The sequence below is a fragment of the Osmerus mordax genome, chromosome 13, assembly GCF_038355195.1.
Source record: "Osmerus mordax isolate fOsmMor3 chromosome 13, fOsmMor3.pri, whole genome shotgun sequence".
In the NCBI taxonomy this organism is placed as follows: Eukaryota; Metazoa; Chordata; class Actinopteri; order Osmeriformes; family Osmeridae; genus Osmerus; species Osmerus mordax.
This window is the reverse complement of record NC_090062.1, coordinates 2,859,773-2,880,666: the sequence shown is the minus strand read 5'-3', so window position 1 is coordinate 2,880,666 and position 20,894 is coordinate 2,859,773. Positions and strand designations below refer to the sequence as shown.

At 51.2% G+C, this 20,894-nt stretch overlaps 2 protein-coding genes across 2 annotated transcripts in view; one reads left to right on the top strand and one right to left on the bottom strand.

Moving 5' to 3' along the window:
- Positions 1–3: 3 nt before the first annotated feature.
- dhx38 (DEAH (Asp-Glu-Ala-His) box polypeptide 38) lies at positions 4–14,307 on the top strand. Its single transcript, XM_067248578.1, has 26 exons — positions 4–225; positions 555–905; positions 1,056–1,243; positions 1,331–1,456; positions 1,660–1,822; positions 2,136–2,266; positions 2,391–2,470; positions 2,586–2,741; positions 2,835–2,996; positions 3,160–3,267; positions 3,366–3,490; positions 3,618–3,755; positions 4,065–4,251; positions 4,792–4,977; positions 5,292–5,543; positions 5,848–5,964; positions 6,183–6,290; positions 6,444–6,556; positions 8,155–8,363; positions 8,964–9,118; positions 9,250–9,405; positions 9,581–9,715; positions 9,899–10,024; positions 10,125–10,220; positions 10,307–10,428; positions 12,677–14,307. Exons 2-26 carry the CDS (start codon positions 565–567, stop codon positions 12,756–12,758), a joined length of 3,762 nt encoding a protein of 1,253 aa, XP_067104679.1. The 5' UTR covers positions 4–225; positions 555–564; the 3' UTR covers positions 12,759–14,307.
- Positions 14,308–20,002: 5,695 nt separating this feature from the next.
- The window catches only part of LOC136955670 (trichohyalin), a 102,841-nt gene continuing 101,949 nt past the window's right edge, over positions 20,003–20,894 (bottom strand). Inside the window, exons 38-39 of the mRNA XM_067249403.1 lie at positions 20,564–20,723; positions 20,003–20,323 (exon numbers count right to left, since the gene is read on the bottom strand). Of these exons, the coding sequence (XP_067105504.1) occupies positions 20,003–20,323; positions 20,564–20,723 (481 nt within the window). The remainder of the gene's footprint in view (positions 20,324–20,563; positions 20,724–20,894) is intronic.

The following is a 20,894-nucleotide window of genomic DNA, read 5'->3' as shown; positions in this document are numbered from 1 at the left end:
GCCTCTATAGCTGTAAACAAAAACGCGATATCTACGAAAGAAACCCATTCGTAATAGTTTAAATTCATTCGAGTAGGTGATATCATTTTGTGACGTTTTACACTAACAGGGATTTTAGCTGTTATTTAGATTGTTCATATAAAGCCTGGTTTAGAAAAATAACTGCAGTGAGGGGGCATCAGGCCCTAACGTTAGCAAGCCTTCTGCACAGTAGGCAACAGAAAGGTAAGCCGACAATGTTTTCTTTTATGGATTTAAGATGATATTTTTCGTGTAGTTTGATTTATAGTTTTAACTACGTTTATAATCTAAACGGTAGCACATTGTTTAAAGGTGCAATCCTTGATTTATTTTTTACAGCTGTGTGGATGAATGAAAGCTAGCTCGTTAGCTAACGCGTTATGCGAGTTTCATTCTATCAAATAAAGACGAGTTTTCAATTGTGCTCAATTAACGAGCTACGTATACGTCAACAAGCCCATCTATTGAGGATCAAAACAAAGTGATAATAGGGTTTGACTTGATAAAAATTTGACTTCCTTAACCGTTTCTAGGCTCTAGAAGATGGAGGAGGAAGATGCGTCACTTCACAGGCTGGAAGGCAGTGACTCCACCGCACAGGTGGGTGGGTTGATCGTGAAGCAGAAGAGTGCAGCAGCAGAGCCCCACGTTTTTCGTGCGCCGACCCCACGCACCTCCCTGCTGGGCCTCGATCTCCTGGCAGCTCAGAAGAGAAAGGAGCGGGAAGAAAAGGAGCAGACCGAGGCAGACGGTGAGGACAGATGGACCAAAAAATCCAAGGTGTCCTCATATAAAGACTGGGAGGAGGGGAGAAGTGATTCGGGTTCTGACGAGGAGGACAAGGAGGACAAAGAGGAGGAGGACCGGAGTGAAAAGAAAGAGAGGTACGTCTCCTATCCACGTTAGTGATTTACACAGTTCCGTATGCAGTGTCGTCTGTTATTGTTCTGCTACAAAATTAATCTTGAAGTATGGACGAGTATTTACGCAGTGGTTAGACACTCAGGCCTTTGTGTTTATTTCATGACGAGAAGGAAGTACCGTGTCACCGGCTCAGAGACGCCATCCAACCCTGGAGGAGTCAGCGAAGAATTCCGCCGCAAACACCAGCAGAGAGAGAAGGACCGGCGGGAGCATGGCGTGTACGCCTCATCCAAAGAAGACAAGAACAGGGAGAAAGAAAAGGACAGAGAAAAGAGCCGAGACCAGAGGAGCGAGAGAGGTAGAGTAAAGTGGGCATCGTGGCGCAGCGTCGTCCAGGGTGACGGCGTGGCGGGGGTCGGTAAAGACGTGCGTGTGTGCTCGGCAGATGAGCGGGAGCGCAGCCACAGCCGAGGCAGCAGCAGGTCGGAGCGCGGAGACCGCAGCGACAGAAGCGAGCGCCTCAGCCGGGGCAAGAGAGACGAGCCCCCGACACCACAGCAGCGCCCTAAAGGTCGGTACCACCCTCCACCACCTACGCTGTCTACCAGCAGTGGTGCCAGGCAAGTTTGAGCCCGCTGACCCCACAGGTCCAGACCCTCAGTCCCACAACCAGCAGAAAAGAGGTCTTCTCAGAGGTCTTTCACGTTGTATTCTAACCGTTTTCTTGCCGTCTCCGTCTCTACTTGGTCTTGGTACCTGGTCTTTGCTCTCCAGACGGCTCCACGCCCTCTCGCTCCAGCTGGGAAGAAGATGACAGTGGCTACGCCAGCACTCGGCGTTCACACTGGGAGTCCCCGTCCCCTGCCCCCTCCCACCGCGAGTCGGAGCGCTCTGAGCGCAGCCACCGCTCCGGACGCGACAGCGAAAGGAGAGAGAGGTTAATAACTGCAGCAGTCTGTCTTGGAACATGCCAAGGCTTTTGACACTAAAATGTATTATTAAATTTTTTTTTTTAAGGTTTGAAGACTTAACCCTTAGTTCAGAATCTTATAGGCCCCGTTTCCCAGACATGGATTTAGCCTAGTCCTAAAGCAAGAGAGACTAAAAACCTTTCCAATGGAGATCTTCATAGAATTTTTCTGACTGTAGGACTAGGCTTAATCTTGAACCTGTAATCTTTTTAAAACAGTTCAACACAAATGCCGTCAAATGAATGTTCCATATCTGCTAATGAATCATTTGTTTCTTAGCTCCCTTTCCAGGTCAGTTAGAGGTCGTTACCCTGACGACACACCGCTCCCGACACCGTCCTACAAGTACAATGAGTGGGCCAACGATCGAAAGCACTTGGGCTCCACCCCTCGTTTGTCCCGTGGGAAAGGTAACCTAATATAAAACTGATATAAAGCCCATCTCTCTCCCTCCCACCCGAGCCTTGACAGAACTAACCCATAAAGCTTTCAGGCTGTTTAATCACGTGCTTCATAACGTGGCCATTCTCCCAGGTAAGAAGGACGGCGAGGGGGAGGACGGCATTGACTTTGACAACGAGGATGAGAAACAGCAGTGGGAGGATGACCAGAAGGTGAGTGTTGCTCCAGAGCAGGGTTACCACACCACATCTCACCTGAGGACGTCCTGCACCCCCTACCCTCGGAACCCCGGAGCGAGCGCCTCCAAACATGCGTGTCTCTCCTCAGCAAGCGGACCGGGACTGGTACATGATGGACGAGGGCTACGACGAGTTCCACAACCCCCTGACCTCCACGTCCGAGGAGTACGTGAAGAAGAGGGAGCAGATCCTGCAGAAGCAGACCCAGAAACGCATCTCGGCTCAGAGGCGACAGATCAACGAGGTATGGCCGGAGCACGCCTGACCTCTCCACCACGCGTCCCGGGTCAGAGGCCCTTTTGGCCGTGTCGGTAACGGCGTGTGTCTGTCCTTCCAGGATAACGAGCGCTGGGAGACCAACCGCATGCTGACCAGCGGGGTGGTCCAGAGGCTGGAGGTGGACGAGGACTTTGAAGAGGACAACGCAGCCAAGGTCCACCTGCTGGTTCATAACCTGGTTCCTCCTTTCCTGGATGGGCGCATTGTCTTCACCAAGCAGGTGAAACCTCAGAACAGCACCGGACTTTGAGATGCCATCACCCACTGGAGAAAAAAACGTTTAAAATACTGATGAGAACTTGCAGATTCATGCAATGAGGATGGTGTTTAACTAGTCTTTTCCTGTGTGTGTGTGTGTGTGTGTGTGTGCGCACGCTCTGTAGCCTGAGCCTGTCATCCCAGTGAAGGACGCCACCTCCGACATGGCCATCATCTCCCGCAAGGGCAGCCAGCTGGTCCGCAAGCACCGCGAGCAGAAGGAGCGCAAGAAGGTAGGCTTCGGTTGGTCCTGTCCTTCTTGGACCAGTGTGGCTCGCTGCGCCGCAGCGCTCGTGTACGGGTGTTGACGCCCATCCCCGTGTTCCTCCAGGCCCAGCACAAGCAGTGGGAGCTGGCCGGCACCAAGCTGGGTGACATCATGGGCATCAAGAAGACTGAGGAGGCAGACAGCTCAGGGGGCAAGCCTGTGGGAGAGGACGGCAAGGTGGACTACCGGTAATGACGCCCCCCGGTGTTTCACACACCGACTGACACACTTGAGTCTGAGGTGCAGTGTTTCTCTTTAGAATATAGCAGCGTTCGTATTATCGTTTTAGTTGCCCTGAACGGCCTTTCCTTCCAGAGCGGAGCAGAAGTTCGCAGACCACATGAAGGAGAAGAGCGAGGCCAGCAGCGAGTTTGCCAAGAAGAAGACCCTGCTGGAGCAGAGACAGTACCTGCCCATCTTCGCCGTGAGACAGCAGCTGCTCAACATCATCAGGTACCGTCCTCAGCAAGCCCAGCCTGGGGTCATGGATCCATGTGGAATTCAATGACCTGACGGCACTTTGCCTTTCCCCACCAACAACGACCCCTATAGAAGTGTTTTAGCATATCACACTCTCTCACACTCTCTCTCTCTCTCTCTCTCTCTGTCTCTCTCTCTCTCTCTCTCTCTCTCTCTCTCTCTCTCTCTGTGTCTCTCTCTCTCTCTCTCTCTCTCTCTCTCTGTGTCTCTGTGTCTCTCTCTCTCTCTCTCCCTCTGTGTCTCTCTCTCTCTCTATGTCTCTCTCTCTCTGTGTCTCTCCAGGGACAACAGCATCGTGATCGTGGTGGGGGAGACGGGCAGTGGTAAAACCACCCAGCTGACCCAGTACCTGCACGAGGACGGCTACACCAGCTACGGCATGGTGGGCTGCACCCAGCCGCGCAGGGTGGCGGCCATGAGCGTGGCCAAGAGAGTCAGCGAGGAGCTCAACAGCAACCTGGGGGAGGAGGTGAGCGCCTGGACACAGAGTAGGGGGGAGGAATACTGGAGGACTGCGTTCTTTCAGGGCCGTTTGGTCCTTTTTTATTTTGTTCAAACAGGGAGACTAATGGATTACTCCTGTTGACCCAGTATAACACGATATCTGACGAGAGTGAACTCTGGTCAAGTCAGACGATAAGCGATAGATAAGAGACGGAAGGGCATCTCTTAAGGGCGGTAGGGGTTCTAACCAAAGTTTATTACAATTCATACTGACTCACTCTTTAGGGATGTCAAGGTGCAGTTTGTACAGAGGTCAATTGCCCGGAGCTTTGTGTCAAGGAATTAGACCCATGGGCTCTCTAATGTTATACAACACTGACATCTAGTGGTCAGTCCATTGGTCGGTTGCCATTTTTTGGTCGGTCCATAGTGAAGTAAAATGACGAGCCTTGATCGTATAAAACGACATATTCCTTTCTTTTAAAGTCCTTCATTTCAAAACACGCATTTCATTCTCACGGTGAAACCGAACCCGTCTCCCCCCCCCCCCCCCCCCCCCCCGCAGGTGGGCTACGCCATCCGCTTCGAGGACTGCACGTCCGAGAAGACGGTGATCAAGTACATGACGGACGGCATCCTGCTGAGAGAGTCCCTGAGAGAGTCGGACCTGGACCACTACAGCGCCGTCATCATGGACGAGGCCCACGAGCGCTCCCTCAACACCGACGTGCTGTTCGGCCTGCTCCGAGAGGTCAGGCCGCTCCCTGACCCGCCCGGGCTACACGAGAGGGTCAACTGGGGTTATTTGAAGAGAGCCTGTTGATGACAGACATCCTTACCTCTTATCTATTCTCCCATATCGCTGTGTCTTGACATTGATATACAGATATATTAGCTGGGGTTATTCGATATGTAAGAGGAACTATAACCTCTTTTCTGCTCTCCAATATCGGAGTGTCTTGAAGCAGATGGATACATAGATAGATAAATGAACTGTTGTTATTTGATAGTGGACATCTAAGAGGCCGATAGACGGTCTGATCGGCCCCCGTGTCTCCCTGCCAGGTGGTGTCCAGACGCTCCGACCTGAAGCTCATCGTCACCTCGGCCACCATGGACTCGGACAAATTCGCCTCGTTCTTCGGCAACGTGCCCATCTTCAACATCCCGGGCCGGACGTTCCCCGTGGACATCCTGTTCAGCAAGACCCCCCAGGAGGACTACGTGGAGGCGGCCGTCAAACAGGCCCTGCAGATCCACCTGAGCGGCATGTCGGGAGACATCCTCATCTTCATGCCCGGCCAGGAGGACATCGAGGTCAGCTGCTCGTGCTTCAGCGTCAGGGGAGGGAGCCAGGTGTTCTCACCTGGGGGGGGCGGGGGGGCAGGAGGTAGTGGTAGGGTGCCATGGAAGCATGGAGGGGGGGTGTGAACCAATGCCAAACATACATCATCATAACATTGATGTTATGTTACTATTAATATTATAAAATGTAATGTACTGTAAAAAAAAAAATATATATATATATGTATGGGGAGATTAGTATTTTTCCCCTGCATGTCTTTGGTGTTTCCGAATGCGTTCGGCTAACTCGGGTGAACTGTGTGTCCCCCTCCCCCAGGTGACGTCGGACCAGATCGTGGAGCGTCTGGAGGACCTGGAGAGCGCCCCTGCCCTGGCCGTGCTCCCCATCTACTCCCAGCTGCCCTCCGACCTCCAGGCCAAGATCTTCCAGAAGGTACCGCCCCCCTCCCTCCTCTCCCGTCCCTCTGACGGCATCTACTTTCCTCTGTGTCTTGCCACGCTGTCTCTTAGCCACTAATAGCTACGTGCATAATGCATAGCCACATACCAGTCGTGACTGCACGTGCGTCCAGAGTGCTTGGGGTCAGGGTTGCGTGGAGAGAGAGAGAGCTCCACCTGAGAATGTCTGGTCTCCCCCCCCCCCCCCCCCAGGCCCCGGATGGCGTGAGGAAGTGCATCGTAGCCACCAACATCGCCGAGACCTCCCTGACGGTGGACGGCATCATGTTCGTGGTGGACGCCGGATACTGCAAACTCAAGGTACCTTTTTTCCCTCCGTCAGCTCACCCACGTCAGGTCCCGTCCCCCCCGCCGCCGTCTCCCGGCACACGTCCAGACACGCACCCGCTGGACACGGAACGGCCCCGTGTTCCTGTGGGGCTTTCTCACTCCGGTCCTGTTGTCTGTGTCCAGGTGTTCAACCCCCGCATAGGCATGGATGCCCTGCAGGTGTACCCCATCAGCCAGGCCAACGCCAACCAGCGTGCGGGCAGAGCCGGGCGCACAGGGCCCGGACAGTGTTACAGGTAACATGTCCTGGCTTCCACACACACACGCACTCACTCATGGAGGGTCAGTGGTCCCTGGAGTCTCTTTACTTCAGGAGAAGAGCGGCTATCTTCTTCTCTCAATGTGTTCTTTAGTCGGCGCGTGTGGAGGGGTGGAGCACCTCGGCACAACCCCCTCCTCTCATCCCTAGCTCGGCCTCAGATTCTGAAATGAAACCACCCCGGATTACACACTTCCTCCGTTCTTCTCGCCGCCGCTGGTGTTGCGAGGCTCGCTCGCTCTTTCTCTCTCTCTCGCTCTACTGAAACGAACACAGAGACTGAGCCAGGGAACGGCATTAGCGTTCCAGCGTGTCGTTCGCTGGGTTCAATCTTGTTTGTCGTGTGTGTGTGGGTGTAACGTTGGCGTCAGTGTTTCATCCTGTGGTTGATCACGTCAGAGCTCTCTCCTAGACGGGCTGTCTAGACGTCTGGGAGATCAGAAGGCAGGCCCGCCTCACAGATCAGAGGCAGCAGGTGGGAGGGAGGGAGAGGGAGGGAGACGTATATGGAGAGAAGGAGAGAGAGAGATGGTGGGTGGGTGGGTTGGAGGGAAGGAAGGAGACGGATAGGGAGGGAGGGATGGATGGAGAGAGAGTTGGAGGAAGGGGGGAGACTCGAGTGGGGGGGGTCGGACTCCTAATCTCCACAGGATTTCATGCTGTTTAGCTGTGTTTACAGCATGGGGAATGTGCCAAAGTCCCTCTCTGAAGCTTCAGATGACCTCCTCCTGCCCCTCCCAGCAAACACCCCCCAGAGCAGAGAGTGGAGGGGGCTCTGTGGAACACGCACATACACACTTGGGATTGTTTAGCCGAGTAAATGAGCGGCGTTTATGAAAGACCCTGTTTTTGCAGGATTGCAGGATCTTCTCTCTTGTTCGCGCGCGCGCACGCGCACACACACCAATCTGTGAAGAATCAATTTGAGAGTGGAGCTTTAGTATGAGCACGGCTTAGGCCCGAGGGGATGTTTGTGCGTGCCTTGGAGGTGTGACTATGTATATGGTGAATACACCACTTAGCCTGTCCTGATTGTGACTCACAAACCCCCCCCCCCACACACACACACACACACATGGAGGCGGCCTGAGCTGAAACCGAGTACCGTACACACACTCAGATCATTTCTTAATAAAGCGTTCACTTTAGGGATTAGCTAGTCGGTGACGTGGTTGAAGGGTGCTTTGTTAGCTCAGACCTATCACTCCAGTGCAGCGATGGAAGCTGCTTTGAAATAGCGTGGCCAGTGAAAGGCTGCTCAGGGGGCTTGGTAAACAGCTCCATGCAGAGCGAGGGCTGTGAACCCAGCGGTGACTGAGCCCAGCACGGCGACGGGCTTCTCTCAGTCCCGGCTCCCATTGTTCTGCCGGTACATGCAGAACAACATCGGGTGTGAAAGCCTGCTCGGAGGCGCCCCCCGTCTCTCTCTGCCTGCCTCCCTCCAGCGTGACGGGGAGATTATCTTATCAGAAGCCGACACCCCCTCCTCCCCCCCCCCCCTGCTCTTTGAATAATCCCCCCCCCCCTCTCTGTCTCTCTCTCTGTCTCTCTCTCTTCCCCCCTCTCCCCCCCCAGGCTGTACACTCAGAGCGCCTTCAAGAACGAGATGTTGACCACCACCATCCCGGAGATCCAGAGGACCAACCTGGCCAACGTGGTCCTGCTCCTCAAGTCCCTGGGCGTGCAGGACCTGCTGATGTTCCACTTCATGGACCCCCCGCCCGAGGACAACATGCTCAACTCCATGTACCAGCTCTGGATCCTGGGGGCCCTCGACAACACCGGTGGGTCTGCCTGGTTCCCGGGGCCCCCCTCCTCGCGGGATGAGCCCGGGCCACTTAACATTCCGAGAGCTTCTGAACGCGGGAGAGCAGTTGTGAAGGTGGCACCTCTGCAATCAGGGAAGCGGAGCAGCGAGCATAGTGTGGTGGAGGTTGTGCAGTAATTGCATAGTGCCTTATCCCCCCTGGTAGATTTGACTGGCTGGCTCTCATCTCTGTCTTAACGCCAGCCGCATCCCCCCCGAGGATTGTGGGATTTAGGGCTGAGGCGGACTTTTGACGATTGCCTGTGTGGTGTGTTAACAGCAGATTAGCTCTGATTAAGGCTTACCTGGCCACGGCGCCTCCACTGCCTCTCTTTGCCTCTCTCTACCCTCCGCCTCTTAATCTCTTTACTCTCCGTCAGGTGATCACGGAAATCTGATTTGGGGAAAGTTTTTAGATTAGCATCTTTCACAACCATCTTCAGGTGTCATGTTATCCCTCGTTCTGATGAGAGAAAGTTTTCAGTATAGCCCCCCGCCCCCCCCCTCCCCCATCATGGTCTCCTATCCAGACAGGAAGTGTGTTAACCTGTAAATGTGTGTGTGTGTGTGTCCCTAGGCTCCCTGACCCCGACAGGAAGGCTCATGGTGGAGTTCCCGCTAGACCCCGCCCTGTCCAAGATGCTCATCGTGTCATGTGACATGGGCTGCAGCGCCGACATCCTCATCATCGTCTCCATGCTGTCTGTCCCCGCCATCTTCTACAGACCCAAGGTAGGGCCCAGGCCCTCCGCCCTGGGGCCCGGAACATTCCACTGCTCCCACGGATAACCATGAGGCTCATTTAGGACGTTCCCCCGTCTGACGTCGGCTGTGCCCTCCCCCTCCCCCTCCCCTCCCCGCAGGGTAGAGAGGAGGAGAGCGACCAGGTGAGGGAGAAGTTCTCGGTGCCCGAGAGCGACCACCTGACCTACCTGAATGTTTACCTGCAGTGGAAGAACAACAACTACTCCAGCATCTGGTGCAACGAGCACTTCATCCACACCAAGGCCATGCGCAAGGTTGTCTGGCTGTCTGGGTTTTTCATCTGTTTCTCTGTCTGAACTGATGTTCTCCTGTATCATTTAGCTTGTTCCCCTGTCTCATGACTAATGTACAGACATCTCTCTCTCTCTGTCTCTGTCTCTCTCTCTCTCTGTCTCTCTGTCTCTGTCTCTCTGTCTGTGTGTGGGTCAGGTGCGTGAGGTGCGTTCTCAGCTGAAGGACATCATGGTTCAGCAGAGGATGAGTTTGGCCTCCTGTGGTTCAGACTGGGACATCATCAGGAAGTGCATCTGTGCTGCCTACTTCCACCAGGCTGCCAAGCTCAAGGTAACACACACACACACACACTCAAGTACACTACCACTCACTAACACACACACGCACAAACATGCACACATACCGTAAACATGCATGTATAAACAAATACACACACACACGCACACTAGATTTGATCATGTTCGGACCGTGGGATTTCCAGTACAGGCTAGTGATGTGTGTGTGTGTTGTCAGGGTATTGGTGAGTATGTGAACGTGAGGACAGGCATGCCCTGCCACCTCCACCCCACCAGCTCTCTGTTTGGCATGGGCTACACCCCCGACTACATCACCTACCACGAGCTGGTCATGACCACCAAGGTAACATCCCGCCTCCTTGTCATCCTGTTGCCCCCCATGTGCCACTTTCCCTGCGTTCCTGGATGTAACCTGTGTGTGTGTGTGTGTGTGTGTGTTTCAGGAGTACATGCAGTGTGTGACAGCGGTGGACGGGGAGTGGCTGGCAGAGCTGGGACCCATGTTCTACAGTGTCAAACAGGCTGGGAAGAGCAGACAGGTGAGACCTCAGCCATACGCCTCTCTCTCTCTGTGTCTGTCTCTGTCTCTCTCCCTTCTTCATGTCCCTCTTCCCCGCTCCTGCAGGAGAACCGGCGCCGGGCGAAGGAGGAGATCACCAACATGGAGGAGGAGATGTCCCTGGCACAGCAGCAGCTGCTGGCCCGCAAGGACGAGCACGAGAGGAGGAGCAACGTTGGCAGTGTCAGGTGACACCGCACCTCTCCTCCTGGCTTCATCTCCTCGACCAGTCTTCTCCTCCGCCAATCCTCTCTCTCTCTCACTCCCCCCTCTCTCTCAATCGTCTCTGCTCCTCCCAGTCTTCTAGTCATCCTCTTCTCTCCTCCTCTACTTCTCCTCCTCTCCCTTCCTCTCCTCCAGTCGCCGTACGGCTCGTGAGCCCCGCCCCGCAGACTCCTCCCACTGACGTTGGAGCGCCCGGTTCATTTAGCCGCCTCACTATCCGACTGTCTCTCTTCCACCTCTCTCACTCTCCATGATGAGCTTTTCTCACCTCTAGTCCCCTCAGACGAGACAAAAAGAAATAATATTGACTCCTGGCTGACCCCCATTACTGCAGCAATTTAAATGGAGCCACGGGAATCAAAGGGGGGGGGGGGGGGGGGGGGGGGGGGAGCGTTCATTTTTTGAATTGGACCGAAAAATTAATTTCACACTCATCTGACGACTTCACAAAAGAGAAATAATAGGTTGTAAAAGAGAGAAAAAACACAATTTTACTGTTAATTAATCAGCAGGTTTATCTCTGTCGGAGTCTTTGTCGTGTGTGGCAGACATCTTCAAAATAATCACATCGAAGCGTAGGATTAAGAATTAGATTTGAGGGGGAGAGAGGGGTGGAGGGAGGGAGGGAACCGGGGAGGGAGTCCGAGGTGTGAAAATGAACACGGGCCGCTCTCATGGGCTCCCAGCTGTGTCCCTAGTCTCTGAACAAGCCTCCCACTCCACACGCATCCGAGGACCAGCGTGCAACGCTCCCTCTCGTTCAATCCTTCTCCTCTGCTTCCAGCACTTGCGCACGCGTGCCTCCCTCTCCGTTCCCTGCTCATACCCTCTGGGGCAACACTGCTCCAGTCCTCCAGGCTCCTGCTCACTGTTGGGGATTATGTAAAGGGGGACGCACTAGTCAGGGTTGGACTGTAATCTGAAAGACTGCGGTCATCAACACGTCTCCCAACCATAAACGTCGAGCTCACGTCCAGCTCAGCAGAGAAGCTCAGAGGACTGGGCCGGGTGGGAGAACTGGATTGTGATGGTAACCTAAGAGGATAGGGGTGGGGGCGGGGGGGGGGGGGGGGGGGGGGGGGGGGTTGTAGTCTGATGGCCTGATGGCCTGATGGCTGTGAGAGAGAGGAGGGAATGCTAGCCAGTGTCGGGGTGTTGCACTGCTGTAATTAAAGATGATAGATTGTGCTGTCAGGCGGTGTGTACCTCCAGTCCCCACGGAGACACAAACTGCCCTTTTCATTCTCCTCCCGTCCTCCTTAGCCTCTCCCTCACCAGCCTCTGTATGACCAGCCTCAATGGCCTCTCCCTCACCAGCCTCTATCTGACTAGCCTCACTGGTTTCTATCTGGCCAGCTTCTGTCTAGCACTCCTGTCTCTAGCCCTCTGTCTCTAGCCTCTGTCTCTAGCCTTCTGTCTCTAGCCCTCTGTCTCTAGCCCTCTGTCTCTAGCCCCTGTCTCTAGCCTCTGTCTCTAGCCCTCTGTCTCTAGCCCTCTGTGTCTAGCCCTCTGTGTCTAGCCCTCTGTGTCTAGCCCTCTGTCTCTAGCCCTCTGTCTCTAGCCCTCTGTCTCTAGCCCTCTGTCTCTAGCCTCTGTCTCTAGCCCTCTGTCTCTAGCCCTCTGTCTCTAGCCCTCTGTCTCTAGCCCTCTGTCTCTAGCCTCTGTCTCTAGCCCTCTGTCTCTAGCCCTCTGTGTCTAGCCCTCTGTCTCTAGCCCTCTGTCTCTAGCCCTCTGTCTCTAGCCCTCTGTCTCTAGCCCTCTGTGTCTAGGCCTCTGTCTCTAGCCCTCTGTCTCTAGCCCTCTGTCTCTAGCCCTCTGTCTCTAGCCCTCTGTATCTAGCCCTCTGTATCTAGCCCTCTGTCTCTAGCCCTCTGTCTCTAGCCCTCTGTCTCTAGCCCTCTGTCTCTAGCCCTCTGTGTGTCCCCTAGTCTTTCCACTGGTCTGTGTTACTGCTGTCCTGTTCTGTGAGTGGTATGGCAGCTCACTGTCACTCCAGTGTCAAACTAGACCAGAGCTTTAGTACCCAGCAATGCAGCCCTACTGCCTGCTACTGACTTGTTTCAGCATCACTAGTGTTTAGTATGCAAAAAGTATTAAATCATCCAAAGTGACAGATCACCTTCTTCCGTATCCTGGCTAATTTTACCCTCTCTCTCTCTCCCTTCTTCCCACCCTCTCTTTCTCCCTCCCCCGGTCTCTGCCCCCTACTAGAGCTGTGAAGATCGTCACCCCCGGCAGGAAGGAGGAAGCCCCCATGACCCCCAAGAGAACCCCGGCTCGCTTCGGTCTGTAGACCTCCACAGTCCTCTGTCCCGACGCAGCACCAGCAGCCAGGGCCCCCTGCTACATCACCTGTTGACGACTCCGTGGCCCAGCCACACCAGGCCAGCACACCTCACTCAGTCGGCAAGGACGGGACCACCTCTGTTCCATCCAATTCCCCCTATCGTGGCCAGAGCCACATGCAGTTCCAGGTGCGGCCACCAGAGGGAGAACTTGTATAAGGAATGAGTCTCGATCTCTTCCTCCCATCCTGCTCAAACCTCACTGCATCTCTCCCAGCCTACAGTTTGTAGAGTAGAGATACACCCCTGTTAGAATGCAGTCTTTCCTAGGCTGTTTACGCAATGCAAGAAGATTCGACTGTTTCTTCTAGCGTAACACCTAGATTCGCAGCACCATTGGAAATGTATTACCCCGAGAGGGTGTGTGTGTGTGGTATCATTTTTTTAATCTCCATTTTTCTCAGTCATAAAAGGCTATGTATTTTATATGAGCACATGGTTCTTTTGTCTAAGTTCCTAGCTCTACTCTTGGGCTATTTTCATAATGACAGTTTCTTTCATCTGTGTTTAGGAAGTGCTTCTTTGTCTGTTGGAATCATTGAATGTCTCTGTGGCAGCTGGCTTGATTAAGCTGTGGTACATTATATTAGACAGACAATAGGAAGAAGTCATTGTCTCGTCGAGATTTCTATGACTCCTGTCATGAACACCCGTCTGAAATCAGAGCTATTTAGTCTTTTTACATTTTTCTCTCAACTCAAATCTCTTTTGAGAGCTCCTTTTTACGTCCTACAATTGTCCAATTCCCATATATATATATATATGTGTGTGTGTGTGGATTGTGTGTTTGTCAAGTAGCCTCCTCTCACACATGTACCATCACTGAGAGCCCCTCCATAAACTGAAGCACTGTTCAGACATGGCTCGTGGCAAGATTGTCTCAGACCCAGGGGTATAGAAGACCCCTGCCTGCACACACACACACACACCATCCATGCAAACTATTGTGATGAAAAGCTTTTGCAATTGAGCTTTTCCTAACCCTATCATCCCTTCGGCTACACTGTAATGTCCGCCAGCTTCTCTCTATATACACACACACACACACACACACGGCTCCTTCATGGCTTCAACTCACGAGTGTTTCTCATTGTCTGTGTTGAAAACGTCCACCAATTTCCTTTCGAGATTCTACTCCTTCTCAAGTGAGTGAATTCTGGAAACGGGTGTCCTTTAAAGATGGTGATGTTGCGTGTCCGTATCCTGTCAATCCTCAACAGGAGTGTCATTCCCATGTCTCCTTTACCCATGATTAAGACATGATCAAACCAGATACTTGGGCATGTACTTGAATCCAAAGTCATCACTTCTAAATGTTACTGGATTGACTTTGTATAGTTTTGTACAGACCATTATCTTGCTGTGTCGATGGTCAGTGATTCTTTTTTTTTGTCCTTGTATTAGTAATGTTAGGCTTTGATGACATCAGCCAGTGGCGTACAGATATGATTTAGAACTTAATGCTTTTGGAAATGGAAATAAATGGGCCTATTTTTTTATTGCCTTGTGTGTTTTATTTCCTTCTCTATTCTCCTCAACTGTTTTTCAACTTGTTTAAGACAAATTAATAGCAATTCAATGTTCATCTAAATATAATATTCATATTAAATAAGATCTTTGATTGACAGGTGGTGGTTTAATGAGCATCCTCCTCCGAGACAGGCCAGTGTCACCATTTCAAGAATGTTGGTGCAGAGAAGTACCGCCTTCACCAAGGCAGTGTGAGGGAACAGTCAACAAGAGCTGTGGTTGGCTCATTAGAAGCAGCAGACCTGGCTGTAATTAGCTTTGCTTTTTCCAGCAGTCTTTGGCTTTTATTCACCCACATACACACAAACATGCACGCACTAGCACACACACAATTCAATTACTCGCCACAGCCAGAGAATATTTAATCAGACGCTGATCGGGCAGAAAGGTGATGTGACACTTCTAATTATAATTATGATGGATGACCCTCCCTGGCCAAACAAAGCACTGTCCTTCACTCTTTAATGCTTCACCCAGCCGGCGAGCACAGCTTTGTGTGGTCTGAATGGGGATTGACCATGAGTTCAAAAGGTCCACAGTGGCTTCGCCAGGAAGGAAGTCAAGGTGGCCCGACAAAGTGCCTTCGACGCGTTGCACTTCTCAAGGTGCACGGTGAGCTCTGCAGCGAGTTCCTCCCTAGTTTTGAGGCAGCCTAAGCAGCCATGTTCAGGAGCAGGTAAACGGATCAGACGTGGAACAAAAGGAGCGGCGCCCATCCCCCGTCAAACGCACGCAAACACGAGTGATCCCAGGGCTGTTGGATCCGGGCTGTGATGTGGATGCTGGAGATGAAGCGCTGCGAGGAGGACGCGCGCCTCACGTTAACTGAGCTGCTGTGGAAATCCTCGCGGGTCACACCGTGTGTGGAACAAACGGCGTTAATGGTGTGCCAGTTTCGTCATCGTGTTCCTGCGTGACATTCTTGATGTCTTTGTTTGCAGCTGAAACCTTACATTGTAGCTTGCAACCATTAAGCAGGCTTTGGATGAGAACGAGGTGTTGAGCTGTGATTTCTCCTGCAGTGGAGTGCAACAACTGGCTGTTTTATTCCCCTGAGCTGCATGAAGGCAGTTTCCCTCCACAGTCCCTCCTTTGTACTTGGGCTGTGTTCTTTCTCTGGAAGCCTCATGCAAATGTAAATATGAACATTCCCTCCATTCCCCATGTCGGCTTGATTAAGACTTGGCGGGCCAAGTCGAGGGGGGCAGATGTAATGGACAAATCTCAGCTATAGGCTGACATTTTGAAATAGTCCTCGTGCATGACAGTGTCAGCAGTCACCTTTACCAGAGCTTTCCAGGAAAGGTCCTTGTCATGATGGTGGGAATTAAAACAGGCCCTGTGGCGCCCGGGACGAGAGTCCAGGGATTAGGGGGTAAAGCCACACCTCTCATCTTGGCCCGGTCCTCTCCACACCTCTGAGTCTCCGCCCTGTCTCTTTACCTCCCCCGCAACCCCCACAGACCCCCCCACCCCTCGTTCCCTGACACCAACACAGGGAGATTTAAAGGAAGAAAGATCATGTTGTCCATTAGTTGGCAACCGCTGAGAGATTTGTTGAGATGTACTGTCCCTCATATCTACACACACCCCCCACCCCCACTGTGAGAGTATCTGCAGACAGACATGGTTCACTGCCATTACAAACCTAATAAGAGCATAAGGGGGATTGATGAGAAAAACAGTGACATCAACTGGTCTTTTAATTAACTGTGATCCTATAAAGGGGCTGGAATGGAGGTGTGGAGCGAAGGCGCGGCACCAAAGGCATCTCTTTTTCAGCCAAGCCCTCTGTTTTGCTGGCTCACTCAGACCCAATAATGAACAGCCTTCTGGGACCCAATTACATCCAAGGCTGCATTAGGAGACCAGCAGGCCCAGAGGAAACTAAACTGGAGTTCCTCTCCTCTCCCCTGCCTCTGCTGTGGATGGCCTTCATGACAGTATAGAATGCCCACCCCACCCCCAGTACCACCAACACTTGTGATTTCCAAAGGACAAAAGGTGTTCTAGATGTATTCTTAAGAGTTAACTGTCCTTCACTTTCCACTGACAGATGCTGTTGAGCGCAACGTGGAGTGGGGCTGCTCGATCGACACATAAAAGCAATTCCGAGGGCCCCTCCTCACTCTTTCTCCCCTTGCAGAGCACAACATTCAGTTCCTGTGCTGTGGAAATAACCATGTGTCCTTGCCTTGGCCAGTTGGTGTGTTGATGTGTTGTGGAAAGAGATTGTTCTTTTTTTTATTATTAAACCCTGTCAACTCTACATGGCACTTATGAGTGAATAAATTAATTGGAAAACCCATGCTGGGCACCACTTGTAAAAATCTATAACATATTTATAGTATATAGTCTGACAATTCTGCAGTTGTTTCTTTGTACCGAGTTGGATCTTTGTATTATAATTATTATAGGGAAGTAAAGCGGGAACATTGTTGTACAGATTATTGCTGAATAGTAGCTGTTCCATTTAACAATAAGGACATTTTCTCCTAGTAAAGGCAGCTCTCAATTCTGTTAAAAATGGTTTTCCCATTTTTAACAGAATTGAGAGCTGCCTTTACTAGTAAAAGGGCATATCATTTTGTTTGTTTAGCAATCAGATACATTTTTGATGCTTTCCTTGTGCTCTCTGGACAAAATGCTGTTGATCAAGGAGGCAAGAAGGCATTAAAATGTGCAATTTAAAAAATCTCATCCATGCTTCATAACACAATCAACACAAATCCACTTCTCAGCACGTGTACGGCATATACCTGCTAGTACATATGCAACATTCAACAATTTATTAAACGTCAACACAGCACGGTGAGATCAAACATACTGGATGAACTAGCAGCGTGGGCAAATGAAAAGATTGAATGCTTTTCTGTGAATTTCAACAAGGCCAGCTATGGTGGTACCCAGTGGCGCCTTAATGCACGGGCTTACCTGGGTTTAAGCCCGGGGCCTCGACCAATCAGGGGCCTCTTAATAATAATACAAAATAATAATGATGATAAACGTCCGTATTCGCGGTGTCATTACTCTGCTCTACAGTGGCATCTGGTGGTGTATGTGGAGGGAGGGGAGGCCCCCCCCCCCCCCCTTATCTAAAAATGAAACAAAATGTAACAAAAACTAAAGAGGGTACAATTTGTAGGGTGTGCTTGCTTGCGTCGGTTGCAGATGGGTCCATTTAATATTTACATTTAGTCATTTAGCAGACGCTCTTATCCAGAGCGACTTACAGTAAGTACAGGGACATTCCCCCGAGGCAAGTAGGGTGAAGTGCCTTGCCCAAGGACACAACGTCAGTTGGCTTGACCGGGAATCGAACTGGCAACCTTCGGATTACTAGCCCGACTCCCTCACCGCTCAGCCATCTGACTCCCTAATATGAAACAAGCTGAACCCCCTTTGAGACAAGCTATTCTAACAACGTTGTCACCGGCAGTATTTTTCAGATGGAATCGCGATTCAAACGGTACCATCTGCTAACTGAAAATATGCCCTCAAACGCGACTTTTTAGTCTCAGTCTAGAGCCCTGCGTGGAGAAGCTGAATTATGCTACGAGCAAGCTAGCCTAGCTGCTGTTGCTAGCCAAACTTCACTGAGGGGATTGTTTAATACGCCAGAAATTAAAAACGTTTCTTTTGACATAAAGTTTAGGCTGTGGCATTGAATACAGGGACGCACCACACAAGCTTGAGTTTAAATACATAATTTATGGTGACATTACTTACTGTATATGCAAGTCTTGAATTGCTTAAATGTATAATGCTGCTATTACACCACGGCAAGATACGATACTTGCTGTGCAACAGCAATGCACGTTGTATCCATGCATCGTTGCTAACGTGTGCTGACGTTGTGACGTAGGCTAGCACTGAGTTCCCTTCGTTGACACAAGGCACTTTTTGCCACAAAAACTGCATTTCAGCCTAAACCGTGCAACGGAATGTAAATAACAATACAAGCAACTCGTGCGATTAGCGTGTGGGGGGGCCTCAAAAAAAGAAAGTCCATAGCCCAGGGGCCTCAAGTGCTATTAAGACGCCCCTGGTGGTACCGTGTCTAACTTTCTGTAAACTCACACCACTAGCATTTTGTCAGCAGTAGACACAATACAGTAGAAGGGAACATTTTCATAGCTCCAACTCCATGCGTTGATACATCTAGAGTAGGCTATATCTTAACTGTATGTCCACATTGTCGGAGGACATCGGCTGTATGCCCATGTGATGTTGTTTGAATGTCTCTTAAACTTGAATTACCCTTAAATTCAGTGCTTGGGGAAATCCAGGGCATTAATAACAATTATTGGCGTTCTCTGGTTTCCTCAGACACCTTAAGTGTTGGGTATTGACTACTGTGCTTGGGAGAACGTTACCTATTGATCTGGCCATGGCAGAAAGAGATGGTGTCCCCTTCCTGTAAGGGCAGGATTAATCCTCCCAGGCTGCCAGTGAGCAAACAGCTACGGCTCGATGCCATCGACTGGAGACGCTTCCGACACACACCTTCTCTGAGAGGTCACCCTGCGTCCCCAGCGCCCCCTACAGGCTGCGAGCAGGACCACTGATGACGGAGAAGCCAGCTGCTAGCATTTGGAGAAATCGATCAATACAAGGCAGCCCTGTTGTTTTAAACCGAATGTCCGTCGAAATCGAACGTCATGAAAAGACTATGGAGACTACTTTATGATTGTATTTTTTTTTAATAGGAAATCAAAGGACATACTTCAACATGGTGGTTTGTACAGTTCTATAGCAGTTTTCGCTCTCTTATTATTCCATTCAATGTTCCTTTGTACAGAACGCTGGTGTGATGGGTCTCCCTCTCTATGGACTGTGTGCGCACTAACAGCTCATCCACTATTGCTTAGGGCTTTTATTTTTCTTCTAGAAAAAAGTCTTTCTACTGTCAAACCCAGACGTCCCCTGTGATGGAGGGCTGGTGGCCATGGAACTCTCAGAGTTGGCCTCAAAGCTGCAACAACGCCTGGATTCACACAGCCCCACAGCTTCTGATGAATGGAAGAGAGCTAGAACAAAGAGCGACTCGTTAGTCGCCGTCTGTCTGTACAGCACATTCATTAAGATGCACAGGCACGCACGGTCCAACTGCTCCAGGACTAGGTGGCTCTGAGTAAAACTTGAGATATTTTCCTCAAAATACAGAGGACTAACAACAGGATCCACAGACATCAAATTGACTGCATGAGACTGGATATGATGCTATAGCAATATGTCCTGAATTAGAATTAAAAAAGTACAATTTCTTAACATTTCTCAGCATTTATCACATTTGAGACATTTAAGGTAGTAAGGCACATTTGATTTCTATAACAATACTCTACAACAATATGTTTGTGAACCTGCAATGAAGAGGAACCCTGAGTGGATGAATATGAGGAAATATTAAGAATGAGTTTGAATCAATATTTCTACCAACATAGTGAATACTACTAAATCAATATTTAATTACTTCCAAAATACAATAACTTGAAAATGTAAAATAATTTTAACCCTGATAGTAACACATAAACCCCCCAAATTGAATAAACAATAAAATAACAATAGTGAAAAGTAGAAAAGCAAAGCCTAATAAAATGATTGAAGTGTACAATCTCCTTTATAGCCCAGCATTAACACCTCTTATAATCCTCTGTAAGAGCTAGCTAGCTACAGCGGTTCCCCCTCTAACAGGTCTGTCACTGTCAGGCTGTCTTCCTGAGGTCCTTGAGGCTGGTCCGCCCCAGCTGAGAGAGCGTGTCCTGCTCCGGGTCGGGCCCCAGGCTGGGTGGTGGGCCTCGGGCAGGGCCCTCCTCTCCAGGGCCCGCAGGGCCACTCTCCTGGCCACTTCAGCTGCAAACGTGGGCCCTCTCCCTGACAGGCAGGCACAGACTAGCGGTGATGGAGGTGGGCAGCCAGGGCCTTCCTCCTGTGCAGGCTCTCCTCTGGACCAGTCGAGGCTCCTCTCACAGCCAGAGCAGATCTGAGACCACAACACAGACCCAGGTTACAGTCTACAGCAACATTTAACCAGATCCAGGCAATAAGGGCCATACTGTTGGTGAATGAACCAAACATGGCCAGCAAACGTGACCAGGGCATTACTATGGCCATGATTCAGATCATTTCTGATATTACGGTACTAGTCTAATCATCCCCATCTCATTCACTCCACACGTTGATCCTCTCCCACTGTGTGCTGCTGTCAGGCTGGTGGACCTACCGGGACGCTACTGAACAGGTCTCCTGCTGCTAGACTGTCTCTGTTCTGATCCTGGGTCTGATCCTGGGTCTGGGTCTGGCCCTGATCCTTCTGGTCCTGACTCTGTCTGACCTGGGGCTCTACTCTATGGCTCTGGTCCGGCCCAGAGAAGACCTCAGCACTGGGGAGGAGTGAGGGAGGGAGGGAGGTAGGGTCAGACTGGAGTGTCTCTGCACCTGGACATCCAGGTGAACCCGGGCCTCCCAGCCAGCCCTCGCTGTGCTCCGACAAGCTCTCCACCCATGTCCAAACACAGCCCGTCTCATTACCTGATTGGACAAAATGTTGACGG

What these genes read in the sequence shown, in the direction of transcription:
- dhx38 (XM_067248578.1), top strand. Translation starts at nt 565, where the DNA reads ATGGAGGAGGAAGATGCGTCACTTCACAGGCTGGAAGGCAGTGACTCC. An exon ending in CCATCTTCTACAGACCCAAG is followed by an intron (nt 9,119 to 9,249) that starts GTAGGGCCCAGG and finishes CCCTCCCCGCAG; the next exon opens with GGTAGAGAGGAGGAGAGCGA. An exon ending in AGGCTGGGAAGAGCAGACAG is followed by an intron (nt 10,221 to 10,306) that starts GTGAGACCTCAG and finishes CCGCTCCTGCAG; the next exon opens with GAGAACCGGCGCCGGGCGAA.